The sequence below is a fragment of the Nicotiana tomentosiformis genome, chromosome 10 (assembly GCF_000390325.3).
Source record: "Nicotiana tomentosiformis chromosome 10, ASM39032v3, whole genome shotgun sequence".
Classification (NCBI taxonomy): Eukaryota; Viridiplantae; Streptophyta; class Magnoliopsida; order Solanales; family Solanaceae; genus Nicotiana; species Nicotiana tomentosiformis.
The window spans coordinates 3,852,875-3,872,663 of NC_090821.1; the positions used below are offsets into that span (position 1 = coordinate 3,852,875).

The window sequence follows — 19,789 nt, forward strand, 5'->3', positions numbered from 1 at the left end:
ATGGTGAAATTCTCATATTGAGAATATAGTAGTGTTCCTCTGGACCTCTTCACTTGAGGTGTTCCTTCATGGGCCACTTCCAAAGTGTCCCGGATTTTCTTAGCAGTGGTACAACTTTGGATTCTACTGTACTCATCTGGACCGAGTCCACAAACAAGCCATTTTTTGGCTTTAGTATTTTTCTCCCATTTCCTCAAGTCGTCAGCAGTGCAGTCAACTCTTGTCTTTGCCACATCTTCTCCTTCGACATTTATCTTCATGGTAGCTAGTGGGCTATCTGTGTCAATGTTCCATAGCTCATAGTCTTCTCCTATGATATGATCGCTCATCCTATTTTTCCACCAAGAGTAATACTGGCCGTTGAAAAGTGGTGGCCTAGCAATGGATTGCCCTTCCCAGTTTCCAGGTGGTGCACTCATCTTGATCTTCTCCTAAGGTGTTAGCTTCTTCAAGGATAACCCGCTCTGATACCAATTGATATTTTTAATTTCAATACTACATGTGGGGGGGGGGTGGTGGTGTGATTTGTTTGGTACCTAACATTTCGCCTAAACTGATTATAGAAGAACCAGGCTTTTCTATGTGTTCCTTAACCTACTATTGCTGAAACAGTAAATGCGGAAAGTAAAGAACATAAGTACTTTACATGGAAAACACCTGGCTCAAAAGGTGAAAAAACCACGACATACTTCCCAGTAGGACTTTCCCAAACTCTTCCACTAAATCACTGAGCCAAAAACTGCATTTACAAAATACTTTTGTAAACCTAGGATTAACTCTAATCCCGTTGTGGAAAACAACCTCTAACTGTTGCGACAACTTCAAGTTAACTCTAACTGGAATACTTTGAGTACCTATTACAATTGCCTCTAGATAAAGCTGAAAGGTAAAATATGAAAACACCTACTACAATTGAACTAGAATAAAAGATAGACACTTGGAGCTGGTTCTTCTATCTGGTTCATGTAGTTTCAGGTTTGCACACTTGAATCACGCACGAATTGCTTGCAAAATGCCTTGCTATTTTGCTCTCAATTCACGTTTAACTTCTGCTTTTGTGCATACCTGTAGAATGAGAACATCCTGCGATTTATAGAGTTAGTAGAGTAGAAAATAACTAGAGTTCTAATACTACTCTTCCTTGGAGGAAGAGTTCTAGTTGATCTCAACTTCTAACTCCTCCCTTATCTTGGATAGTATTCTCTTTGATTAAGGAGTCCTTCTCCTTATTAATTGTGCAACCTTTTTTATCAGGAGATATCAATTTTACCAAGTTAAGCTTATCTCCTTCACGTGCATCCCACATGCTTGAATCTGCCCGTGTCTATGCACACAAGGGATGGACTGGTTCATGCCTGAGCTTCCTTTGTCAATCTTCAAAACTAACCTTCACTTAGGCCAACAAATTTCCCCTTTTTGATGATGACAAACTATGTGCTTTTGATAAGCTTAGGCCATGTTTCAACTTAGCTCAACATCAACATAATGTTCGAAACATTTTTTCTTTTTATCATTTATCATCAAGGACCAGGTTTATTAGGTTATAAATATCACTGTTCAAAGTGTAAAGCACAACTTTTCCCCCCCTTTTGGCATCATCGAAAAGTTGCATAAATAAGTAAGATAACCCGGTTTTAAAACTTACTCATGGCTACTGGGGCTACTTCTAATGCAATTATGGGTTAATAATCATAGATCAAGCTAAGAATTTGAACCATCAAAGAAATATAAACAAACAGTTAGAGTAAAAAACAGTGAATTTCATTGATGATTGATAAGATTCTACCACAAAGCATAAGAAGAAATAAAAATACTGGAAACATGAGGAAAAGAAACAAAGAAAATCCCGAATCGTGTCACTGGTTAATCTACACTAGGCTCTGAGGCTTAAGGCTAGAAGGACTAGGTGCTTGGTTTTTGGCTTGGAGGAGTTTCAGCATATTATGAAGAATGCCATCATTCTTCTCCTTTTCTCTTGCCAGCTCAGTTTTGAGAGCATCTCTCTCAGTCTCCACCTCTGTTAACCTCTTCTTCAGCCTCTCAATCTCAGTATCCTTAGCCCCATTTTTTTGCACCAAGGCTCGCACCTTGCTATTCACAAAGGATATATGAATTTTGTTTGTGAATAAAACCATTGCTATAGGACACGAGAAAAAGGATATATGTATTTTGTTTATGTTTTTTTTATCGGTTCTGTATTTTGTTTGTCGTAATTACCAAAAAGACATTAATCCTATTATACAAAAGATACGTAGAAGATCCTCCATTAGTACTCGAGACATCACAAAGAAAAGCTCAAGTCATTCAACATTAAAGCAAAGATTTTGAAAGCATCTATAAATACACCTAAACGTGAGGTTGTTCCCAAATTTTCTACCTACCTTTGACTTCCAATGGTCAAGTTGCGCCTTGCACAACCTTTGTTATCACTTAAATCGCAGTTTTTCTCAATAGTGACTATTACTAATAGTGTGCAAAAGTAATATTTTTTTGGATTTATGACAACTAAGTCTTTCCAGCTTCTAAATTATATTGCTCTTCAAATTGTTGATTTTCATAGGTAATTAGTTTGTTCTCTTCTTAAGTAATGCCCGTGTTTTTACATGATTCAGGTTCTTAGATCTTTCTATTATTTGTAAACTAACATAACCTAAATTGGGATTCTCTGTTGCATATATTTGTAATTGATGGTAGGTGTGACACATCTAAAGGAGGTATTTTATCGGGTTGGTTTTTCTGACAAAGATATAGTGGTGCTATCAGGGAGTCATACACTGGTAAGCTTATACTTTTTGTGAACCTTTATATTGCTAGGTTAATTGTGTGATGTTTTTAACTTCAATACCACACAAGAGGGAGGTTATTTTTGTGGTACCCAAATTTTCGCCAAAACTGATTATAGAAGGACCGGGTTCTTCTATGTGTTCCTTAACCTACTATTGCTGAAACAGTAAATGCGAAAAGTAAAGAACACAAGTATATTACGTGAAAAAAACCTGGCTCAAAAGGTGAAAAAACCATGACCTACTTCCCAGTAGAATTTTCCCAAAATCTTCCACTAATTCACTGAGCCAAAAACTGTATTTACAAAATACTTTTGTAAACCTAGGATTAATTCTAATCCCATTGTGGCAAACAACCTCTAACTGTTGCGACAACTTCAAGTTACTTGAATACTTTGAGTACCTATTACAATTGCCTCTAGATAAAGCTGAAAGGTACAATATGAAAACACCTACTACAATTGAACTAGAATAAAAGACAGACACTTGGAGCTGGTTCTTCTATCTGGTTCATGTAGCTTCAAGTTTGCACCCTTGAATCACACACGAATTGCTTGCAAAATGCCTTGCTATTTTGCTCTGAATTCATGTTTAACTTCTTCTTTTGTGCATACATGTAGAATGAGAACATCATGCGATTTACAGAGTTAGTAGAGTAGAAAATAACTAGAGTTCTAATGCTACTCTTCCTTGGTGAAAGAATTCTAGTTGATCTCAACTTCTAACTCCTCCCTTATCTTGGATAGTGTTCTCTTTGATTAAAGAGTCCTTCTCCTTATCAATTTTACCAAGTTAAGCTTATCTCCTTCACGTGCATCCCTCATGCTCGAATCTGTCAGTGTCTAAGCACACAAGGGATGGACCTAGTTCATGCCTGGGCTTCCTTTGTTAATCTTCAAAACTAACCTTCACTTAGGCCAACATTATATTTCACCATTTATGCTCCCCCCTTGTTGCAGTATGTGCTGCAAGTAACATATTTGTCTTAATGTAAGTTGAAGAACACACCAAAGTACATATAATCAGTTCATGGATAAGTCTGCATTGAAGGGAACATCCAGAGAGATCAGGCTTTGGTGGTCCATGGACAAAGGAGCCATTGAAATTTGACAATTCATACTTTGTGTAAGATTTATGGCCAACATTGTGTTTGATCCACAAAATGGGGATACTACCAACATTCCAAAGTCCATTAATTGCTGTTTTATCCATAACAATTGAGCACAACATGAAGCAGCAACAACATACTCAGCTTTAACAGTAGATAAGGCCACTGAAATTTGCTTTTTGGTAGCCCAAGACACAAGACATGAGCCAAGAAAGTGTGCCATGCCTGTGGTGCTCTTTCTATCCACTAGAAAACCTGCATAATTAGCATCAGCATATCCCACTAGATTGAAATTACTACCTTTTGGATACCATAGAAAGAGATCAGTGGTGCTTTTTAGATATCTCAAAATTCTCTTGACAATAGTCAAGTGAAATTCCTTTGGATTTGCCTGAAATCTTGCACAAAGGCCTACACTGAAAATAATGTCATGTCTACTAGCAGTGAGATACAACAATGAACCAATCATTCCCCTATATAACTTCTGATCAACATATGAACCAGATTCATCTATATCCAACTTTGTAGCTGTTGCAATATGAGTGTCAATTTCTTTGGAATCTTCTATTTTAAACCTTTTAAGTAACTCTTGTACATACTTCTGCTGATGGATCATAGTTCCATTTGAATTTTGTTTAATTTGTAAGCCTAAAAAGAAATTAAGCTCACCCATCATGCTCATTTCAAATTCACTCCCCATTAGTTTAGCAAATTCTTTACTTAACTTATCAGTAGTTACTCCAAAGATTATATCATCAACTTATATCTGAACTACCAAGAGATCTTTACCTTTTTCTTTCAAGAACAAAGTATTGTCAATTTTACCTCTCTTGTAGTCATGCTCAAGCAAAAACTTTGATAATCTTTCATACTATGCTCTTGGAGCATGCTTGAGCCCATAAAGTGCTTTGTCAAGTTTGTACACATGATCAGGACTTTTCTTGCTTTCAAACCCTGAAGGTTACTTGACAAACACTTCTTCCTTTAGATAGCCATTGAGAAAGGCACTCTTGACATCCATCTGATGAAGAGTGAATTCAATGTAAGCAACAAAGTCTATGAGGAGTCTTATTGCTTCCAACTTTGCAACTGGAGCAAGGGTTTCATCATAGTCTGTGCCCTCCTCTTGGCTATATCCTTGAACTATCAATCTTGCCTTGTTCCTTATAACTGTTCCATCTTTATCAAGTTTGTTTTTGAAGACCCATTTTATGCCAATAACTGATATGTCCTAGGGTCTTGGTATCAGATGCCAAACTTGAATCCTTTCAAATTGGTTGAGTTCATCTTGCATTGCATTTACCCAGTCTGCATCCTGCAAAGCTTCAACATCATTTTTAGGTTCAATAAGAGATAAGAATGCATCAAAAGCACAAAGATTTTTTTAATGAAGATCTGGTTTTGATTCCAGAGGTTGGATCAGTGATTATGTTCTCAATGGGATGAGAACTTTGATACTTGTAAGATTTTACAACCAACTGGTTTACCCTTGATGTTCCTTTAATGTTTTGTTGCTGTGGAACAAGTTCATGGACAGGTTCCCTTGAGGTTTGAGAATCCTTTCCTCTTTGTTCTATTCTCCCTATCATGTTGCCCTGGGTGGAAGAAGCTGTTCCATCACCTGTTCCTTCCTCTAGTGCAGCTTCAGTCTGGGCTGTTATTTCATTTGAGTTTCTTACCAGCCCAATTGCTTCATCATCATGTCCCTGCCTCTCAGAAAGAATGTTAGTTTCATCAAAAATCACATGAATACTTTCTTCTACACACATAGTTCTTTTGTTAAAGACCTTATAAGCTTTTCGATGTGAAGAATCTCCCAAGAATACTTTCTCATCACTTCTGGGATCAAACTTACCTAGGGAGTCTTTACCATTATTGTGCACAAAGCACTTGCATCCAAATACCCTAAGATGGGATATGTTAGGTTTTCTCCCTTTAAGTAACTCATAGGGAGTCTTCTCTACAAAAGGTCTAGTCATGCACCTATTTATGATGTAACATGCAGTGTTTGCAGCTTCTGCCCAGAAGCTATGTGGCAGTATACTAGAAAGAAGCATAGTCCTTGCCATATCTTCAAGTGTCCTATTCTTTCTTTCAATTACTCCATTTTGTTATGGAGTCCTAGGAACAGACAAATTATGATCTATGCCATGCTCATCACAAAATTCAGCAAATTTAGTATTTTTAAATTCAGTGCCATGATCAGGCCTAATTGATGTAAGTTGATTACCTAGTTGTTTATGAGTTTTTCTAACAAAAGAAGTGAACATGTCAAATGCTTCATCTTTAGATGTTAAAAACAATGTCCAAGTAAACCTAGAGTAATCATCAACAAGCACCATCACATATCTTTTACCACCTCTGCTTAATGTTCTCATTGGACCACAAAGATCCAAATGGATCAGTTCCATCGTCCTGGTGGCGCTTACCACTTTCTTGCATTTAAAAGAGGATCTTACCTGCTTCCCCCTTGCACAAGCCTCACAAACTTTGTCTTCCTTGAACTTGATGTTAGGCAACCCTATCACCGGGTCCTTGGAAACTAATTTGTTGAGTTGACTCAGACTTGCATGTCCAAGTCTCTTGTGCCAAAGGAGCGGATCATTGCCCAACACACTTAAGCAAGTGAGTTCATTTTCTAAAAGTGTGGACAGATCTACAATATGTATATATTGTTCCTTGTAAAACAATCTTGTCAGTGGTAAGATTAATCACAAAACATTTGGTAGAGGTGAATGCTACCAAGTTACCTCTATCACACAGTTGTGATACACTGATTAGACTGTATTTTAAGCCATCTATCAAGTAGACATTCTCAATAGAGTAAGAATCAGTCTTACCTACCTTTCCAACCCTAATGATCTCACCTTTCTTCCTATTTTCAAAGGAGACATTACCTCATTTGAGATCCTCAAGTGAAAGGAACTGGTTCTTGCTTCCTGTCATGTGCTTTGAGCAGCCACTATCTATGTACCATATTTGGCTGCCCCCTTTCACTTGGACCTGCAAAAGGAAATCAGGGGTTAGTCTTAGGAACTCAAACTAGTTTGGGTCCCTTTCTATATGCAAAAGGATGAATCAGATTCTTTTTAGCCCAACTTGGTAGCCTATTCTTCCCTTGAACAAGTTCTTTGTTCTTTTGGCTTACCTTTTCTTTTGCATTGCATTCACTTTTATAGTGACTTGTTTTACCATAGTGAGTACAAATCTTGTTCTCCGTAAGTGTAAGGCACTTGCTTTTGGGATCCTATTTAGGTGGCATATTCCCAAAGCCAAGTCCTCTTCTATTGCTACTATGATGTTCTTGTAGCCATGAAAGTGCATAGAATGACCTGTTCCATTTACAAGTTCTGTCTAGTTCATGCTTGACTTTGCCTAGATCCTCTCTCAAAATTCTAACATGCTCATCCTTCTTATACAACTGATCTTTTAGTTTACCTACATTTTCTTCTAGAGTGAGTTGTGTGCAATCAGTTATCTTCTTACTTGTTCCTAATTTCAATTTTAGGTTTTCAGATCTAAGTTCTAGGACATTTGATTCAAATGCATGAACCTGATTCTTTAATGCAGTATTTTCACTTATAGTCTCACTAACCCTAAGTTCCAGGTTCTTACACTTTGCTTTCAAAATCACACATTCCTTAGACAACTATTTGTTTTCATTGTTTACATCCTCAGATTCATCAATGAAATCTAGAAGTAATTTAGATAGCCTTTCTTTAGACAAAAAATTAATCTTGTCTTTGAGATGAATTACACTTACCTCAGATTCCTCATCAGATTTTTCAATGGCCATAAGTGCGTGTTCATCTCCATCTTCATCATCTGAGCTTTCTCCCCAAGCAGCAACTATAGCCTTTGTTGATCCTTTATTCCTCTGGAACTCTTCACTTGATGTGTTCCTTCATGGGCCACTTGCAAAATGTCCCAGATTTTCTTAGCAGTGGTACAACTTTGGATTCTACTGTACTCATCTGGACCGAGTCCACAAACAAGAAATTTCTTGGCTTTAGCATTCTTCTCCCATTTCCTCAAGTCTTCAGCAGTGCAGTCAGCTCTTGTCTTTGCCACCTATTCTCCTTCGGCATTTATCTTCATGGTAGCCAGTGGGACATCTGTGACAATGTCCCATAGATCATAGTCTTCTCCTATGATATGATCTCTCATCCTATTTTTCCACCAAGAGTAATACTGGCCATTGAAAAGTGGTGGCCTAGCAGTGGATTGCCCTTCCCAGTTTTCAGGTGGTGCACTCATCTTGATCTTCTTTTAAGGTGTTAGCCTCTTCAAGGATAACCCGCTTTGATACCAATTAATGTTTTTAACTTCAATACCATATAGAAGGGGGGGGGGATTTATGTGGTACCCAATTTTTCGTCTAAACAGATTATAGAAGGACTGGGTTCTTCTATGTGTTCCTTAACCTACTATTGCTGAAATAGTAAATGCATAAAGTAAAGAACACAAGTACTTTACGTGAAAAATACCTGGCTAGAAAGGTGAAAAAACCACAATCTACCTCCCAGTAGGATTTTTCCAAACTCTTCCACTAAATCACTGAGCCAAAAATTGCATTTTCAAAACACTTTTGTAAACCTAGGATTAACTCTAATCCCGTTGTAGAAAATAACCTCTAACTGTTGCGACAACTTCAAGTTAACTCTAACTTGAATACTCAGGGTACCTATTACAATTGTCTCTAGATAAAGCTGAAAGGTACAATATGAAAACACCTACTACAATTGAACTAGAATAAAAGAAAGACACTTGGAGCTAGTTCTTCTATCTGGTTCATGTAGCTTCAGGTTTGCACACTTGAATCACATACGAACTGCTTGCAAAATGCCTTGCTATTTTGCTCTCAATTCACGTTTAACTTCTGCTTTTGTGCATACCTGTAGAATGAGAACATCCTGCGATTTATAGAGTTAGTAGAGTAGAAAATAACTAGAGTTCTAATGCTACTCTTCCTTGGTAGAAGAATTCTAGTTGATCTCAACTTCTAACTCCTCCCTTATCTTGGATAGTGTTCCCTTTGATTAAGGAGTCCTTCTCCTTATTAATTATGCAATCTTTTTAATCACGAGATATTAATTTTACCAAGTTAAGCTTATCTCCTTCACGTGCATCCCACATGCTCGAATCTGCCTGTGTCTATGCACACAAGGGATGGACCTGGTTCATACCTGAGCTTCCTTTGTCAATTTTCAAAACTAACTTTCACTTAGGCCAACAAATTTTCCCTTTTTGATGATGACAAACTCTGTGCTTTTTATACGCTTAGGCCATATTTCAACTTAGCTCAATATCAACACAATGTTAGAAATATTTTTTCTTTTTATCACTTATCATCAAGGACCAGGTTCATTAGGTTATAAACATCACTGTTCAAAGTGTAAAGCACAACCTTTTTTTTCCCCTTTTGGAATCATCGAAAGTTACATAAATAAGTAAGATAACCAGATTTTATAACTTACTTATGGCCACTGGGCTACTTCAAATGCAATCATGGGTTAATCAACATAGATCAAGCTAAGAATTTTAACCATCAAAGAAATATAAACAAACAGTTAGAGCAAAACACAGTAAATTTCATTGATGATTGATAAGATTCTACTACAAAGCATAAGAAGAAATAAAAATATTGGAAACATGAGCAAACGAAACAAAAACAATCCCGAACTGGGTCACTGGTTGATCTACACTAGACTAGGAGGCTTAAGGCTGGGAAGGACTAGGTGCTTGGTTTTTGGCTTGGAGGAGTTTCAACATTTTCTGAAGAATGCCATCATTCTTCTCCTTTTTTCTTTCCAACTCAGTTTTGAGAGCATCTCTCTCAGTCTCCACCTCTGCCAACCTCTTCTTCAGCCTCTCAATCTCAGCATCCTTAGCTCCACTTTCTTGCACCAAGGCTCGCACCTTGCTATTCACAAAGGATATATATATATATTGTTTGTGAATAAAACCATTGCTATGGGACATGAGAAAAAGGATATATGTATTTTGTTTATATTTTTTTTATCGGTTCTGTATTTTGTTTGTCGTAATTACCAAAATGACATTAATCCTATTATACAAAAGATACGTGGAAGATCCTCCATTAGTAGTCGAGACATCACAAAGAAAAGCTCAAGTCATTCAACATTAAAGTAAAGATTTTGAAAGCATCTAGAAATACACCTAAACGTGGGGTTGTTCCCAAATTTTCTGCCTACCTTTGACTTCCAATGGTCAAGCTGCGCCTTGTCAACCTTTGTTGTCACTTAAATCGCAGTTTTTCTCAATAGTGACTATTACTAATAGTGTGCAAAAGTAATATCTTTTTGGATTTATGGCAACTAAGTCTTTCCAGCTTCTAAATTATATTGCTTTTCAAATTGTTGATTTTCATAGGTAATTAGTTTGTTCTCTTCTTAAGTAATGCCTGTGTTTTCACATGATTCAGGTTCTCAGATCTTTCTATTGTTTGTAAACTAACATAACCTAAATTGGGATTCTCTGTTGCATATATTTGTAATTGATGGTAGGTGTGACACATCTAAAGGAGGTATTTTACCGGGTTGGTTTTTCTGACAAAGATATATTGGCGCTATCAGGGAGTCATACACTGGTAAGTTTATATTTTTTTGTGAACCTTTATATTGCTAGGTTAATTGTGTGATGTTTTTAACTTCAATACCACACAAGAGGGGGGTGATTTTTGTGGTACCCAAATTTTTTCCTAAGCTGATTATAGAAGGACCGGGTTCTTCTATATGTTCCTTAAGCTACTATTGCTGAAACAGTAAATGCGAAAAGTAAAGAACACAAGTATTTTACGTGAAAAACACCTGGCTCAAAAGGTGAAAAAACCACGACCTACTTCCTAGTAGAATTTTCCCAAACTCTTCCACTAAATCACTGAGCCAAAAACTGCAGTTACAAAATACTTTTGTAAACCTAGGATTAACTCTAATCCCGTTGTGGCAAACATCCTCTAACTGTTGCGATAACTTCAAGTTAACTCTAACTTGAATACTCTGGGTACCTATTACAATTGCCTCTAGATAAAGCTGAAAGGTACAATATGAAAACACCTACTACAATTGAACTAGAATAAAAGACAGACACTTGGAGCTAGTTCTTCTATTTGGTTCATGTAGTTTCAGGTTTGCACACTTGAATCACATACGAATTGCTTGCAAAATGCCTTGCTATTTTGCTCTCAATTCACGTTTAACTTCTGCTTTTGTGCATACCTGTAGAATGAGAACATCTTGCGATTTATAGAGTTAGTAGAGTAGAAAATAACTAGAGTTCTAATGCTACTCTTCCTTGGTAGAAGAATTCTAGTTGATCTCAACTTCTAACTCCTCCCTTATCTTGGATAGTGTTCCCTTTGATTAAGGAGTCCTTCTCCTTATTAATTATGCAATCTTTTTAATCAGGAGATATCAATTTTACCAAGTTAAGCTTATCTCCTTCATGTGCATCCCACATGCTCGAATCTGCCTGTGTCTATGCACACAAGGGATGGACCTGGTTCATACCTGAGCTTCCTTTGTCAATTTTCAAAACTAACTTTCACTTAGGCCAACAAATTTTTCCTTTTTGATGATGACAAACTCTCTGCTTTTTATACGCTTAGGCCATGTTTCAACTTAGCTCAATATCAACACAATGTTAGAAATATTTTTTCTTTTTATCACTTATCATCAAGGACCAGGTTCATTAGGTTATAAACATCACTGTTCAAAGTGTAAAGCACAAACTTTTTTTCCCCTTTTGGAATCATCGAAAGTTACATAAATAAGTAAGATAACCAGATTTTATAACTTACTTATGGCCACTGGGCTACTTCAAATACAATCATGGGTTAATCAACATAGATCAAGCTAAGAATTTTAACCATCAAAGAAATATAAACAAACAGTTAGAGCAAAACACAGTGAATTTCATTGATGATTGATAAGATTCTACTACAAAGCATAAGAAGAAATAAAAATATTGGAAACATGAGCAAAAGAAACAAAAACAATCCCGAACTGGGTCACTGGTTGATCTACACTAGGCTAGGAGGCTTAAGGCTGTGAAGGACTAGGTGCTTGGTTTTTGGCTTGGAGGAGTTTCAACATTTTCTGAAGAATGCCATCATTCTTCTCCTTTTCTCTTGCCAACTCAGTTTTGAGAGCATCTCTCTCAGTCTCCACCTCTGCCAACCTCTTCTTCAGCCTCTCAATCTCAGCATCCTTAGCTCCACTTTCTTGCACCAAGGCTCGCACCTTGCTATTCACAAAGGATATATATATATATATTGTTTGTGATATATATTGTTTGTGAATAAAACCATTGCTATGGGACATGAGAAAAAGGATATATGTATTTTGTTTATATTTTTTTTATCGGTTCTGTATTTTGTTTGTCGTAATTACCAAAAAGACATTAATCCTATTATACAAAAGATACGTAGAAGATCCTCCATTAGTACTCGAGACATCACAAAGAAAAGCTCAAGTCATTCAACATTAAAGCAAAGATTTTGAAAGCATCTAGAAATACACCTAACGTGGGGTTGTTCCCAAATTTTCTGCCTACCTTTGACTTCCAATGGTCAAGCTGCGCCTTGCTCAACCTTTGTTGTCACTTAAATCGCAGTTTTTCTCAATAGTGACTATTACTAATAGTGTGCAAAAGTAATATCTTTTTGGATTTATGACAACTAAGTCTTTCCAGCTTCTAAATTATATTGCTCTTCAAATTGTTGATTTTCATAGGTAATTAGTTTGTTCTCTTCTTAAGTAATGCCTGTGTTTTCACATGATTCAGGTTCTCAGATCTTTCTATTGTTTGTAAACTAACATAACCTAAATTGGGATTCTCTGTTGCATATATTTGTAATTGATGGTAGGTGTGACACATATAAATGAGGTATTTTAACGGGTTGGTTTTTCTGACAAAGATATATTGGCGCTATCAGGGAGTCATACACTGATAAGTTTATATTTTTTTGTGAACCTTTATATTGCTAGGTTAATTGTGTGATGTTTTTAATTTTAATACCACACAAGAGAGGGTGATTTTTGTGGTACCCAAATTTTTGTCTAAGCTGATTATAGAAGGACCGGGTTCTTCTATATGTTCCTTAAGCTACTATTGCTGAAACAGTAAATGCGAAAAGTAAAGAACACAAGTATTTTACGTGGAAAACACCTGGCTCAAAAGGTAAAAAAACCACGACCTACTTCCCAGTAGGATTTTTTCAAACTCTTCAACTAAATCACTGAGCCAAAAACTGCAGTTACAAAATAATTTTGTAAACCTAGGATTAACTCTAATCCCGTTATAGCAAACAACCTCTAACTGTTGCGACAACTTCAAGTTAACTCTAACTTGAATACTCTGAGTACCTATTACAATTGCCTCTAGATAAAGCTGAAAGGTACAATATGAAAACACCTACTACAATTGAACTAGAATAAAAGACAGATACTTGGAGTTGGTTCTTCTATCTGGTTCATGTAGCTGTAGGTTTGCACACTTGAATCACACACGAATAGCTTGCAAAATGCCTTGCTATTTTGCTCTCAATTCACGTTTAACTTCTGCTTTTGTGCATACCTGTAGAATGAGAACATCTTGCGATTTATAGAGTTAGTAGAGTAGAAAATAACTAGAGTTCTAATGCTACTCTTCCTTGGTAGAAGAATTCTAGTTGATCTCAACTTCTAACTCCTCCCTTATCTTGGATAGTGTTCCCTTTGATTAAGGAGTCCTTCTCCTTATTAATTATGCAATCTTTTTAATCAGGAGATATCAATTTTACCAAGTTAAGCTTATCTCCTTCATGTGCATCCCACATGCTCGAATCTGTCTGTGTCTATGCACACAAGGGATGGACCTGGTTCATACCTGAGCTTCCTTTGTCAATTTTCAAAACTAACTTTCACTTAGGCCAACAAATTTCCCCTTTTTGATGATGACAAACTCTGTGCTTTTTATACGCTTAGGCCATATTTCAACTTAGCTCAATATCAACACAATGTTAGAAATATTTTTTCTTTTTATCACTTATCATCAAGGACCAGGTTCATTAGGTTATAAACATCACTGTTCAAAGTGTAAAGCACAATCTTTTTTTTCCCCTTTTGGCATCATCGAAAGTTACATAAATAAGTAAGATAACCAGATTTTATAACTTACTTATGGCCATTGGGCTACTTCAAATGCAATCATGGGTTAATCAATATAGATCAAGCTAAGAATTTTAACCATCAAAGAAATATAAACAAACAGTTAGAGCAAAACACAGTAAATTTCATTGATGATTGATAAGATTCTACTACAAAGCATAAGAAGAAATAAAAATATTGGAAACATTAGCAAAAGAAACAAAAACAATCCCGAACTGGGTCACTGGTTGATCTACACTAGACTAGGAGGCTTAAGGCTGGGAAGGACTAGGTGCTTGGTTTTTGGCTTGGAGGAGTTTCAACATTTTCTGAAGAATGCCATCATTCTTCTCCTTTTCTCTTTCCAACTCAGTTTTGAGAGCATCTCTCTCAGTCTCCACCTCTGCCAACCTCTTCTTCAGCCTCTCAATCTCAGCATCCTTAGCTCCACTTTCTTGCACCAAGGCTCGCACCTTGCTATTCACAAAGGATATATATATATATATTGTTTGTGAATAAAACCATTGCTATGGGACATGAGAAAAAGGATATATGTATTTTGTTTATATTTTTTTTATCGGTTCTGTATTTTGTTTGTCGTAATTACCAAAAAGACATTAATCCTATTATACAAAAGATACGTAGAAGATCCTCCATTAGTACTCGAGACATCACAAAGAAAAGCTCAAGTCATTCAACATTAAAGCAAAGATTTTGAAAGCATCTAGAAATACACCTAACGTGGGGTTGTTCCCAAATTTTCTGCCTACCTTTGACTTCCAATGGTCAAGCTGCGCCTTGCTCAACCTTTGTTGTCACTTAAATCACAGTTTTTCTCAATAGTAACTATTACTAATAGTGTGCAAAAGTAATATCTTTTTGGATTTATGACAACTAAGTCTTTCCAGCTTCTAAATTATATTGCTCTTCAAATTGTTGATTTTCATAGGTAATTAGTTTGTTCTCTTCTTAAGTAATGCCTGTGTTTTCACATGATTCAGGTTCTCAGATCTTTCTATTGTTTGTAAACTAACATAACCTAAATTGGGATTCTCTGTTGCATATATTTGTAATTAATGGTAGGTGTGACACATATAAATGAGGTATTTTACCGGGTTGGTTTTTCTGACAAAGATATATTGGCGCTATCAGGGAGTCATACACTGATAAGTTTATATTTTTTTGTGAACCTTTATATTGCTAGGTTAATTGTGTGATGTTTTTAATTTCAATACCACACAAGAGAGGGTGATTTTTGTGGTACCCAAATTTTTGTCTAAGCTGATTATAGAAGGACCGGGTTCTTCTATATGTTCCTTAAGCTACTATTGCTGAAACAGTAAATGCGAAAAGTAAAGAACACAAGTATTTTACGTGAAAAACACCTGGCTCAAAAGGTGAAAAAATCACGACCTACTTCCCAGTAGGATTTTTCCAAACTCTTCCACTAAATCACTGAGCCAAAAACTGCAGTTACAAAATACTTTTGTAAACCTAGGATTAACTCTAATCCCGTTGTGGCAAACAACCTCTAAATGTTGCGACAACTTCAAGTTAACTCTAACTTGAATACTCTGAGTACCTATTACAATTGGCTCTAGATAAAGCTGAAAGGTACAATATGAAAACACCTACTACAATTGAACTAGAATAAAAGACAGATACTTAGAGCTGGTTCTTCTATCTGGTTCATGTAGCTTTAGGTTTGCACATTTGAATCACACACGAATAGCTTGCAAAATGCCTTGCTATTTTGCTCTCAATTCACGTTTAACTTCTGCTTTTGTGCATACCTGTAGAATGAGAATATCCTGCGATTTATAGAGTTATTAGAGTAGAAAATAACTAGAGTTCTAATGCTACTCTTCCTTGGTGGAAGAATTCTAGTTGATCTCAACTTCTAATTCCTCCCTTATCTTGGATAGTGTTCTCTTTGATTAAGGAGTCATTCTCCTTATTAATTATGCAACCTTTTCGATCAGGTGATATCAATTTTACCAAGTTAAGCTTATATCTTTCACGTGCATCCCACATGCTCGAATCTGCCCGTGTCTATGCACACAAGGGATGGACCTGGTTCATGCCTGAGTTTCCTTTGTCAATTTTCAAAACTAACCTTCACTTAGGCCAACATTGTGTTTCACCATTTATGCTCCCCCCTTGTTGCAGTATGTGCTGCAAGTAACATATTTGTCTTAATGTAAGTTGAAGAACACACCAAAGTACATATAATCAGTTCATGGGTAAGTCTGCATTGAAGGGAACATCCAGAGAGATCAGGCTTTGGTGGTCCATGGACAAAGCAGCCATTGAAATTTGACAATTCATACTTTGTGTAAGATTTATGGCCTTGTGAGCTCATTTTTGGATCTTATGGCCGTTTATTTCGAACTGGAAGCAGAAGCAACCACCCCCCCCCCCCCTTTTTGGACATGCATGTACACTGGTAAGTTTATGTTAGAATTGATCTTTTTTTCTTATTCATATTGTTTGTTATTCCTGAGTAGAATTGATCTTTTTTCTTATTCATATTGTTTGTTATTCCTGAGTAGAATTGATCTTTTTTCTTATTCATATTGTTTGTTATTCCTGAGTAGAATTGATCTTTTTTCTTATTCATATTGTTTGTTATTCCTGAGTAGAATTGATCTTTTCAACCAGGGAGCTGCTGAAACAGCTTTACTGGATGATCCTGTGTTCAGACATTATGTTGAGCTGTATGCTAAGGTGACCGTCATTTCAACGGGATGACCAAAGTTTGTGCTTTAAATTATTCAACTTTGCAAAGGTGACTTGGGAGATTTATTCGAGTTTTATTTTCTATTATCTCCCTACTTAATGGTGAAAGTTGAAGGAAGTATTTTTCATCTACTTGCCTAGTACTTTCTACAAAAATCTACTTGCAAGTACTTATTATATGCTCACCTGCTATAGTAGACATAGATGAGGATGATACGGGGATCTACCCATGTGTCTATCCCTTGGGATTGATTAATTGAGAGCCTATGGTAATGGTGTAGATGTTGCAATAAAACAAAAGCATGGAAGTTGATACTTGGGACCAAGAAGGTAGAAGAACCATATATGTTAACAATAGTAGAAAAGGGCGAAGCAAAACTCATGCATGGGAGATTGGGAACTTGGAAGATAATTTCAAAAAAAACTTTTTGGGATAGTGCTCGATTTGTTGGAATTAAGTCCAAATAGAATAGATAAAAACTCAATCTAGACTGACTAATTGTTTTTCTTTTGTGTGTTCAAATGTTATTTTAAAGAGACCAACTGGGGCATGATATATGATGTGGAATTACACCTGTTCATTTCATGGTACTATGGTTCTTACTTGCGTTGAAGGGGAGCCTTGGCGTAACTGCTGCCATGTGACCAGGAGGTCATGGGTTTGAACCGTGGAAACAACCTCTTGCAGAAATGCAGCAATAGACCCTTGTGGTCCGGTCCTTCCCCGACCCTTTTTATGGTTTTTACTTGCGTACAATAGCGGGAATTTAGTGCCGGGCTACCCTTTTTATGTTTCTTACTTGTGCCTAAGAATTATTGGCCGGATATTATGTGCCTAATCTAACTAATCCTCAATGCACTAGCCAATTGAGCCCTTGTTTTGCTAGTCTGAAGCAAATATGAGACTGAATGATGTTTAGTATTCAGGCATTAGTGGAAGGTCCAACTTATTGGTTACACATAAATTTCCTTAAAAGCCTTTTTTACATGCTGTTTGCTAGTTTTACCAGTGCTTTATTCTAGCTAGATCTTTAAAAAGGAGAGTTGAAGCATCACATTCTTTCCTGTTTAATGAGCCATTTCTTTGCATTGCTTTATTGACAGTGAAGGACAGCACTATATTGGCGCAAAGTGCTGTAGGCGTTTGGTGATACTGAGTTACTTGTATAAGGGCAGCCCGGTGAACAAGTCATCCTTCGTTCACGTAAGATTCAGGGAAGGGTCGCACCCCAAAGGGTGTGGTGTAGACAACCTACCCTAATACAAGCATTAGTGGCCGCTTCCACGGTTAGAACATGTGACATGGTGAAAAAGAATACAAGTGAATTCAGCACTACAAATTGCTTTGTTACTGTGTACCAACTACATGAGTTAGTGTACCTCAATTTTGGTGTTCACTATCCTTCTGAAATAACAGCCTGCAGAGCCATCTAATTGAATTAAATAGAAAGATATAGTTTCATAATGGTTTGCTCGACTTCTTGGTTCTGAAGATGGCCTTTTAACCTCAACCTCACATGCAGATTGCATAATAATAGGTTAACTGGAGATTTATTTGTTTGTGCATCCCATGTGCGAATTATTGAGTAGCACAACTTGCTTATTTTACCTAACATTGTCAGGGATTGTCGTAGGAGTATTAGTTTTTCCTAAAATAGAGAGGCTGAACTTCGCAATTTGTTTGTTTTTCTGGTTCTCTTTTGGTTACCCTCTTCTACTCTTCCTTTATCCCCTTTGCCAGGTAAAAGGTACTTAGTATCACCTGTGTTGTGTGTGTATCCAAATAGGGATGTCAACAGAGAGATGATCCAAATTTTGCTTTTATTGTAGAATAGACGGAATTGCTTTTTCAGTGAGGACTTGGTACTCTCTTCTGGATCTCATACATTTTCTTGCTTTAAGTGCCGTAAGCGACATGGTTAAAAAACAAATCTCATTTAGGTACCATACCAAAAGTAGGAAAAAGAAGAAAGAGACCCCATTTATATCTATACTCCGCCCATTTCTTCATGATAAATTTATAAATCTGTACTCTACTACTACGTACTGGAATGTACTTGTAATCAACTCATGTTCCTTTAATTTTTTTAATTCAAACTTTCTTTGCCTAATAATCCAACAAAGTGAGTAATAAAATTATATCCCTAGTAGAAAAATATAACTATTTAGCATATTTCCTTTTTTATAAATAAATATTCAGTTCTATAGTATAATATAGGTAGACAAATCAAATAATTTTTTAAGTCATTTTTATATAAAAACATTCCTCAACATACGTTTCTTTTAAAACGATAAAGTGATGGAAGTTATGAGGGTATTTTGTAAATAATAATTTATATTATTATAAAAGCATGAATACAATGTCGGTTTACCAAAATAATCTTAAAATATTGAGCAATTTAATAACTTTATTTAGGATAAAATTATAATTAACTATGAAGTAAATAAAATCGCAAGAAAAAAAGGGAATACTTTACTAATTTAACGCCAAAACCCTTCTTTGTTGCCGTGTAGGAGAGTAGGAGACTACATGTGTATTTCTACAGCAACTCTAGAACCAAAGATCACAAATTTATAAGAATCCATTCCGTTTTTCAAAGTAAGCCACTTATATATAAAGTAAAGTAATAAGATATCACCGTATAATCCTATGCGAATTAAATTTATCCTTCAAAATTTTATTGTGCTAGATAAACATTACTTTTGTCTTGATCGTATTTTTTTTGTAATTTCCTCCTAAATATTAGTTTCACGAACAAGATGCAAAAGAATTCTTTTTGTGATACAACTTTTAGAAGATAACAAATTTAATGAGAAAATTCATAAAGTAATTATTATTTCCCAATTATTAAAGAAAAACTAAGATTTTTTTTAAGAATATAAATGTGTGAGAAAGAGAAAGAAAAAGGTTGGTAAGAGTCAATACCATTGATGATTTTGCAAATATAAAGATCTAAAAGTAGAATGTCAGATCGGTCTTTTACTCTTTAAAAATAAAATTTACGGTGGAT

General features: G+C 36.0%; 1 protein-coding gene across 1 annotated transcript; it reads left to right on the top strand.

The window, feature by feature from the left end:
- Window positions 1-10,311: 10,311 nt before the first annotated feature.
- On the top strand, window positions 10,312-17,929 carry LOC117280261 (L-ascorbate peroxidase 3-like). The gene is made up of 4 exons (XM_070186343.1): window positions 10,312-10,336; window positions 10,419-10,501; window positions 16,701-16,766; window positions 17,780-17,929. The coding sequence occupies exons 1-4, from the start codon at window positions 10,312-10,314 to the stop codon at window positions 17,927-17,929; spliced, it is 324 nt and encodes a 107-aa protein (XP_070042444.1).
- Window positions 17,930-19,789: the final 1,860 nt, after the last annotated feature.

Excerpts from the sequence above, each read along its gene's own strand:
- LOC117280261 (XM_070186343.1), top strand. The coding sequence starts at position 10,312 with ATGCCTGTGTTTTCACATGATTCAG. Across the intron at positions 10,502-16,700 it reads TATCAGGGAGTCATACACTG|GGAGCTGCTGAAACAGCTTT; the intron begins GTAAGTTTATAT and ends CTTTTCAACCAG. Across the intron at positions 16,767-17,779 it reads ATGTTGAGCTGTATGCTAAG|TTTTACCAGTGCTTTATTCT; the intron begins GTGACCGTCATT and ends GCTGTTTGCTAG.